Raw genomic sequence first — 9312 nt, 5'->3', positions numbered from 1 at the left:
GAGACGAAAGAGAGAGACGAAAGAGAGAGGAAAGAGAGAGACTACACTGCTGTGTCTTCTCTCTTCGTCCTCTGTTTCACTCAGAGGTATGTCTGTCTCTCTTTCTACAGGGCTTTATTATCTCTGAAAGAAGGTGAATATCCAGAGGAAAGAGTCAGAAGAGTAAGGGCAGGGTTCCCCAACTGGAGGCCCGCGGGTGCTTTTATTTTGGCCCCCCTTATTTCATTTTTTAAAAATGTTTGGACATAAGACTGTAAAAACACCAGCAAATCAGCTCCAAGTTATTTTAATTTAGGAAATCTGTTCCCAAGTATTGGCACGCACAATAGAGAGGTATGTGATCTTATGCAAATGTAAGCAAGGCTTGAAATGATTATGTTTTTGTCAAATATTATATCTGTTTGGGATTCTTGCAGTCAATTTTCAGTCTACAAATCATTTGTAATTACGTTCTGCCCAGTCTCTGAGCCAGTCTTTAAAGACTGCTGGATACCATGCTGACAGTAGACCATTCATACTGTCCGTGATATTGACAGGTACGTCACCAATTATAATGTAAACAACACTTAATATCAGAGTAGATCTTTGTTTGGTCACCATTTCTTTTTTAAGTTTCTTACCTGAAGACGACACAGAATTCTCTTTCAGAAGCCCATTGACGGTTGCCATGGCAGCGGCTCCATTGATCTGATTGGCTGAGTGTATCATGCGGGCCTTGCAGCCTCCGCCCTCTGACCCCTGGACCAACAGGAAGTAGTGTCCGCTCTCACCCTTCACCTCCACATATGGAACTATGGCAAACCAAATAGGTCAAAATGAGTTGAAAATAAAGAACACACATCCAGATTATAGGTAGAGAAAAAGCCATAGGAATGCCTAGGGAGGTTTATATAGTATAAAGACTGCCTTGGTTCTCCTTGTTGCCTTGATTCTGGTTGTTTAAATATTTATAGTTCCTATACAGTTAGTTCTGTGACGGTCGATCCAGGACCAACACGGAGCCAATCCCTTTTCTCACACACGGGCTGTAGCTGACGATCCACATACAGTACCTACCAGGCAGGGTCTTGGGTCTCTTAGCCATGAAGTCCTTCCACTTCTGGGAGCTGAGCTGAGAGGCAGGGGGTAGAGCCATGGAGCTGACCGTACAGGATAGAGAGAACAGTGCCCCTACCTGGAGTATAAACCAAATGTGTAAACCAAACACACCTCAAATCATTATTTGACATATCTAGAGCTTGGAACTAGAAGGTTCTATGTGCAAAAATATGATTCTGAGAGAATTTGTTTTAAAGTTCTGAATCCTAATTGGTTTGAATGGTGTCAACTATTTTTAATTGTATTATTTTGAACGCAACAACATGTATTGGGGTATTTATAGTACCATAAAGGTAGTGAACAAGGCTGTCAATAACTACATTTCCACACAAATACGGATTGAACCTTATAGTCCCAAGTTCTCCATTTGCATTCGCCCCATGAATATACTACTACTGCTACTGCTACTACTACTACTACTATTACTACTGCTACTACTACTACTACTGCTACTGCTACTACTACTACTACTATTACTACTGCTACTACTATTACTACTGCTACTACTACTGGTACTACTACTGTTACTACTGCTACTACTGCTACTACTACTATTACTACTGTTACTACTACTACTACTACTACTACTACTACTACTACTACTACTACTGGTACTACTACTGCTACTACTACTACTGCTACTACTAATACTGCTGCTGCTAATGGTACTACTACTACTACTAGTACTACTACTACTACTACTACTACTACTACTGCTACTACTACCGCTACTACTGCTACTGCTACTACTACTAATACTAATACTAATACTAATACTACTACTACTACACTACTACTACTACACTACTGCTACTGCTACTACTACTACTACTACTACTGCTACTACTACTGCTACTGGTACTACTGGTACTACTGCTACTACTGCTGCTACTACTACTACTACTACTACTACTACTACTGCTACTACTACTACTACTACTGCTACTACTACTACTACTGCTGCTACTACTGCTGCTGCTGCTGCTACTACTATTACTACTGCTACTGCTACTACTACTACTACTACTGTTGCTACTACTACTACTACTGCTACTGCTGCTACTACTACTACTACTACTACTACTACTACTACTGCTACTACTGCTACTACTACTACTGTTACTACTACTACTACTGCTGCTACTACTGTTTCTACTGCTGCTGCTACTGCTGTTACTACTACTACTGCTCCTACTGCTGCTCCTACTACTACTGCTGTTGCTACTGTTACTACTACTGCTACTACTACTACTACTGTTACTGCTACTACTACTACTGTTACTACTACTACTACTACTGCTGCTACTACTACTACTACTGTTACTGCTACTACTACTGTTACTGCTACTACTACTACTGTTACTGCTACTACTACTGTTACTGCTGCTACTACTGCTACTACTACTACTGTTACTACTACTGCTACTACTACTGCTACTACTACTGTTACTACTGTTACTACTACTACTACTACTGCTACTACTACTACTACTACTGCTACTACTACTGCTACTACTACTACTACTACTGTTACTACTACTACTACTACTGCTACTACTACTACTACTACTGTTACTACTACTACTACTACTGTTACTACTACTGTTACTGGTACTACTACTGTTACTACTACTACTGGTACTACTACTGTTACTACTGCTACTACTGCTACTACTACTATTACTACTGTTACTACTACTACTACTACTACTACTACTACTACTACTACTACTACTACTACTGGTACTGGTACTACTACTACTACTACTGCTACTACTAATACTGCTGCTGCTAATGGTACTACTACTACTACTGGTACTACTACTACTACTACTACTACTACTGTTACTACTACTAATGTTACTACTGCTACTACTACTGCTACTACTACTGTTACTACTACTACTACTACTACTACTACTGTTACTACTACTAATGTTACTACTGCTACTACTACTGTTACTACTACTACTACTACTGCTACTACTGTTACTACTGCTACTACTACTACTACTACTACTGTTATTACTACTACTACTACTACTACTGCTACTACTGTTACTACTGTTACTACTACTACTACTACTACTGTTATTACTACTACTACTGTTACAACTGCTACTACTGTTACTACTGCTACTACTACTGTTACTACTACTACTACTACTACTGTTATTACTACTACTACTGTTACTACTACTACTGCCTGATAGTCACAGTATATTGAGTCACACACTGGAGTAGTACTGACTGATTGATGTACCTTTCCAGACAGTGATCTGAACTGATCAAGGAGCCGTTTATCTCTCAGTGATTTGGAGGAGAGTTCTCTGTCGTGATTGGTCAAGGGATGTAGAACACTGGGGAGATGTATCTAGCTGTTTCTTATTGGCTTTCATAAACTGGCTGGGTCGAGCCCTGAATGCTCATTGGCTGACAGCCGTGGTATATCACAGGTATGACAAAACATGTATTTTACCTGCTTTAATTATGTTGGTAACCAGTTTCTAATAGCAATAAAGCACCTCGGAGGTTTGTGGTATATTGCCAATATATGGCAGGTAGCCTAGTGATTAGAGCGTTGGGCCAGAAACCGAAAGGTTGCTAGATCGAATCCCTGAGCTGACAAGGTAAAAAATCTGTCGTTCTGCCCCTGAACAAGGCAGTTAACACACTGTTCCTAGGCCCTCGTTTTGAATAAGAATGTGTTCTTAACTGACTTGCCTAGTTAGAGGTTAAATAAAGGTAAAATAAATACATATACCACGGCTAAGGGCTGTATCCAGGCACTCTGCGTTGCGTCATGCCTAGTTAGAGGTTAAATAAAGGTTAAATAAATACATATACCACGGCTAAGGGCTGTAACCAGGCACTCTGCGTTGCGTCATGCCAAGAAAAGGCTTTAGCCGTGATATATTGGCCATATACCACACCCCCCCCCCGGGCCTTATTGATTAATTATACTGTACATGACAAGTGTGAAACACTGGGGAGATGAATCTAGCTATTTATTATTGCCTTTTATACTGTAAGGCTTGATCTGTTATTACTTCACACAATGACAGTAGAAAAAGATCATGTTCAGTCTACATGGAGATACAGTCACATGAGACCTGGCTAATCATTATCTAAGTACAAAGTTCATTATCCCCAAACCAGTTTCAAGGGTAAACCTGTTCAGAGAGTAAATAAATGACCATATCTGTAGCCTGACTTCCAGCGTGACTGTCTAGCAGGTCACATACAACTGTAACATTCTGAAAAGTCCCTTCCCTTAAACCAGCTTTGTGGTTAAATATCTCCAGTTTATAGATCTGAGAGGAACAGTTTATCTGAGATGTGGACACCTCAGTCATCAGCTGATGTGAAGGATACAGGTGAAACTCTGTGCTGGAGCGGAGGAAGCTGGGAATATCTGACACCGTCACCAACTGAACCAGGTCTAGAACAGACCAGAAGTAATGGAACACCTGGAGAAAGAGGAGAGGAGAGAGAGAGCAAGCTTTAGATTGAAATATTACCGTAAAGCTGATATTATACACACAACACAAGCTTTAGATTTAAATATTACCGTAAAGCTGATATTATACACACACAACGCAAGCTTTAGATTTAAATATTACCGTAAAGCTGATATTATACCCACAACACAAGCTTTAGTTAGAAATATTACCGTAAAGCTGATATTATACACACAACACAAGCTTTAGATTGAAATATTATCGTAAAGCTGATATTATACACACAACACAAGCTTTAGATTGAAATATTACCGTAAAACTGATATTATACACACACAACTCAAGCTTTAGATTGAAATATTTACCGTAAAGCTGATATTATACACACAACTCAAGCTTTAGATTTAAATATTACCGTAAAGCTGATATTATACACACAACTCAAGCTTTAGATTTAAATATTACCGTAAAGCTGATATTATACACACAACACAAGCTTTAGATTGAAATATTACCGTAAAGCTGATATTATACACACAACACAAGCTTTAGATTTAAATATTACCGTAAAGCTGATATTATACACACAACACAAGCTTTAGATTGAAATATTACCGTAAAGCTGATATTATACACACAACACAAGCTTTAGATTGAAATATTACCGTAAAGCTGATATTATACACACAACTCAAGCTTTAGATTGAAATATTACCACTTGATAGAAAGCGGAAGCCGTTATGCTGATATTTAGTTGGCATGTTTCAGTACTTTCATTGACCTCTAACTTTACAGCAATGTCAGCTTTGTTCAACGACTGTATCAGGTATTATCAGACTGTGTGTGTAGCTAGGCCAGTTTAATAAGTAGCTGGCATAGCTTTCACCCTATCAGCCTATCCCCTCCCTCTCTCTGGCCCGGGATTAGCTCCACATCCCATTTCCCAAACAAGGGACAGAGACAGCTCCTTCACAGGTCACCGTATAGAGATAGAATTCCATCGATGCAAAGGCTGCGTTCTGCTTTTCTCCTCAACCTCAGCCTTGCAAACTAAGAGTAGAAACTACCCAAATACTTTCATTAATAGCAACTCCAAGTAGGCCTAAAGCTAAGCTTCCTGAAAGTGCAGTAATGCATCTGCTTTAGGATGAGTCACATCTAAATACAGACATGGAGTTACAACTGGGAGTTACAACTGGGAGTTACAGCTGGGAGTTACAGCAGGCCTGGCCTGGGAGTTACAGCAGGCCTGGCCTGGGAGTTACAGCAGGCCTGGCCTGGGAGTTACAGCTGGGAGTTACAGCAGGCCTGGCCTGGGAGTTACAGCAGGCCTGGCCTGGGAGTTACAGCAGGCCTGGCCTGGCAGTTACAGCAGGCCTGGCCTGGCAGTTACAGCTGGCCTGGCCTGGGAGTTACAGCAGGCCTGGCCTGGCAGTTACAGCAGGCCTGGCCTGGCAGTTACAGCAGGCCTGGCCTGGCAGTTACAGCTGGCCTGGCCTGGCAGGCCTGGCCTGGGAGTTACAGCAGGCCTGGCCTGGGAGTTACAGCAGGCCTGGCCTGGGAGTTACAGCTGGGAGTTACAGCAGGCCTGGCCTGGGAGTTACAGCAGGCCTGGCCTGGGAGTTACAGCAGGCCTGGCCTGGCAGTTACAGCAGGCCTGGCCTGGCAGTTACAGCTGGCCTGGCCTGGCAGTTACAGCTGGCCTGGCCTGGCAGTTACAGCTGGCCTGGCCTGGGAGTTACAACTGGCCTGGGAGTTACAGCTGGCCTGGGAGTTACAGCTGGCCTGGCAGTTACAACTGGCCTGGGAGTTACAACTGGCCTGGCCTGGGAGTTACAACTGGCCTGGCCTGGGAGTTACAACTGGCCTGGCAGTTACAGCTGGGAGTTACAGCAGGCCTGGCCTGGGAGTTACAGCAGGCCTGGCCTGGCAGTTACAGCTAGCCTGGCCTGGCAGTTACAGCTGGCCTGGCCTGGCAGTTACAACTGGCCTGGCCTGGCAGTTACAACTGGCCTGGGAGTTACAGCTGGCCTGGGAGTTACAACTGGCCTGGGAGTTACAACTGGCCTGGCAGTTACAACTGGCCTGGCCTGGGTTACAACTGGCCTGGCCTGGGAGTTACAACTGGCCTGGCCTGGGAGTTACAACTGGCCTGGCCTGGGAGTTACAACTGGCCTGGCCTGGGAGTTACAACTGGCCTGGCCTGGGAGTTACAACTGGCCTGGCCTGGGAGTTACAGCTGGCCTGGCCTGGGAGTTACAGCTGGCCTGGCCTGGGAGTTATAGCTGGCCTGGCCTGGGAGTTACAGCTGGCCTGGGAGTTACAACTGGCCTGGGAGTTACAACTGGCCTGGCCTGGGAGTTACAGCTGGCCTGGGAGTTACAACTGGCCTGGGAGTTACAGCTGGCCTGGGAGTTACAACTGGCCTGGGAGTTACAACTGGCCTGGGAGTTACAGCTCTGCCTTTGAGTTCACACTGAGGTTCTCTGGTGGAATTGTCAGGAGCGAGGGGAGGCAAGAGGGGATTGGACATATGGTCCTGGGTTCTCTGAGAGGTGAATTCTTCATAGAGGGTGCAGCCAGGCCAGGCCCACTGACTACTATAGAGCCTTCTCCATTATCATACCAGGCCCACTGACTACTATAGAGCCTTCTCCATTATCATACCAGGCCCACTGACTACTATAGAGCCTTCTCCATTATCATACCAGGCCCACTGACTACTATAGAGCCTTCTCCATTATCATACCAGGCCTACTGACTACTATAGAGCCTTCTCCATTATCATACCAGGCCCACTGACTACTATAGAGCCTTCTCCATTATCATACCAGGCCCACTGACTACTATAGAGCCTATATACACAGTCCACCACACACATCATATCCCCTATCTAGTACACCACACACACCATATCCCCTATCTAGTACACCACACACATCCTATCCCCTACATAGTACACAACACACACCCTATCCCCTATCTAGTACACAACACACACCCTATCCCCTAATCTAGTACACCACACACACCATATCCCCTATACACACAGTACACTACACATACCCTATCCCCTATCTAGTGCACTACTCAGACACCCTATTCCCTACAGTACACTACACACACCATATCCCCTATATAGTACACTACACACACCCTAGCCCCTATATAGTACACTACACACATCCTATCCCCTATATAGTACACTACACACATCCTATCCTCTATATAGTACACTACACACACCCTATCCCCTATATAGTGCACTACTCAGACACCCTATCCCCTATATAGTGCACTACTCAGACACCCTATATAGTGCACTACAAACACCCTATCCCCTATATAGTGCACTACACACACCCTATCCCCTATATAGTACACTACACACACCCTAACCCCTATATAGTACACTACACACACCGTATCCCCCATATAGTACACTACACACAGCATATTCCCTATCTAGTACACTACACACACCCTATATAGTGCAGTACCTTGAACCTCCTCCACCACAACACCCACCTCTCTCCTTCAGTTCCACAGAGACAACAGATGGTTAGTCATGGTCTCAACAACACCATAAACACAGAACATGAGCACAATTACTTTTACTACAATCACACTCTCCCAGAACCACAATAATCATCATCATAGATACTGTCTGGCACGGAACAAAAAGGAATTTAACTAGCTAATCAATATGGGTGTTGTAAATCAGCTGTGTGTACCACGAGTAAACAGTCCAGGAGTTTAATAACTGAGCGTGCGTGTGTGTGTGTGTGTGTGTGTGTCCATCGCTACATAGAACAGCCATGATTCATCTGTAGTGGAAAACTCATTAGAGCAACACTCTGGTTTTTATGACAGCAGAGCCTGGAGCGGAGAGACAGCAACATGGACACTAACTGAGCTCACTCCCTCGCTCTCTCTCTCCCTTTCTGTCTCTCTCTCTGTTTCTCCCTCTCGCTCTCCCTTTCTGTCTCTCTCTCTGTTTCTCCCTCTCTCTCTCTCTGACAGAAACACCAACCGTGTTAGATGGCTGAAGCTAAATATTTTATTTGTATTTTATTAAGCAGTGTTTTATTGAAAAAGTGATTTGTGGATGTTTGAACACCTTAAGGGTTCTGTAGGAGTGTAAGTTTGAGTCTGCTTTTAACCCCTAAAACAACTGATTGTATTAAAAGCTGTGTAAAAACATGTGTTTACATTGCAGTGTCTCCGTGAGTAAAGATGCTTACTCTGGTGGCAGGACAGTGTCAGTAGCTAGTAGAACTGGTAGGTTGGAGGTAGGGTAGGACAGTGAGTCAGTAGCAGACAGAACTGGAAGGCTGGGGGTAGGGTAGGACAGTGAGTCAGTAGCAGACAGAACTGGAAGGCTGGGGGTAGGGTAGGACAGTGAGTCAGTAGCTAGTAGAACTGGTAGGCTGGGGGTAGGGTAGGACAGTGAGTCAGTAGCTAGTAGAACTGGAAGGTTGGAGGTAGGGTAGGACAGTGAGTCAGTAGCTAGTAGAACTGGAAGGTTGGAGGTAGGGTAGGACAGTGAGTCAGTAGCTAGTAGAACCGGAAGGTTGGAGGTAGGGTAGGACAGTGAGTCAGTAGCTAGTAGACCTGGAAGGTTGGAGGTAGGGTAGGACAGTGAGTCAGTAGCTAGTAGAACTGGAAGGCTGGGGGTAGGGTAGGACAGTGAGTCAGTAGCCAGTAGAACTGGAAGGTTGGAGGTAGGGTAGGACAGTGAGTCAGTAGCAGA

At 44.2% G+C, this 9312-nt stretch overlaps 1 protein-coding gene across 3 annotated transcripts in view; it reads right to left on the bottom strand.

Moving 5' to 3' along the window:
- LOC112225057 (MDM2 binding protein) overlaps positions 1 to 9312 on the bottom strand; it is a 61873-nt gene that overhangs the window by 38048 nt on the left and 14513 nt on the right. For all 3 annotated transcript variants that reach the window (XM_042315715.1, XM_042315717.1, XM_042315716.1), the window contains 4 exons: positions 4474 to 4568; positions 3362 to 3428; positions 1057 to 1174; positions 621 to 791 (listed from right to left, as the gene is read on the bottom strand). In XM_042315715.1, the coding sequence (XP_042171649.1) occupies positions 621 to 791; positions 1057 to 1174; positions 3362 to 3428; positions 4474 to 4568 (451 nt within the window). The remainder of the gene's footprint in view (positions 1 to 620; positions 792 to 1056; positions 1175 to 3361; positions 3429 to 4473; positions 4569 to 9312) is intronic.

Source organism: Oncorhynchus tshawytscha, unplaced genomic scaffold (assembly GCF_018296145.1).
Source record: "Oncorhynchus tshawytscha isolate Ot180627B unplaced genomic scaffold, Otsh_v2.0 Un_contig_2444_pilon_pilon, whole genome shotgun sequence".
NCBI lineage: Eukaryota > Metazoa > Chordata > Actinopteri > Salmoniformes > Salmonidae > Oncorhynchus > Oncorhynchus tshawytscha.
Note: the sequence above shows the minus strand (reverse complement) of the source record. Positions and strands in the feature narration are given on the sequence as shown.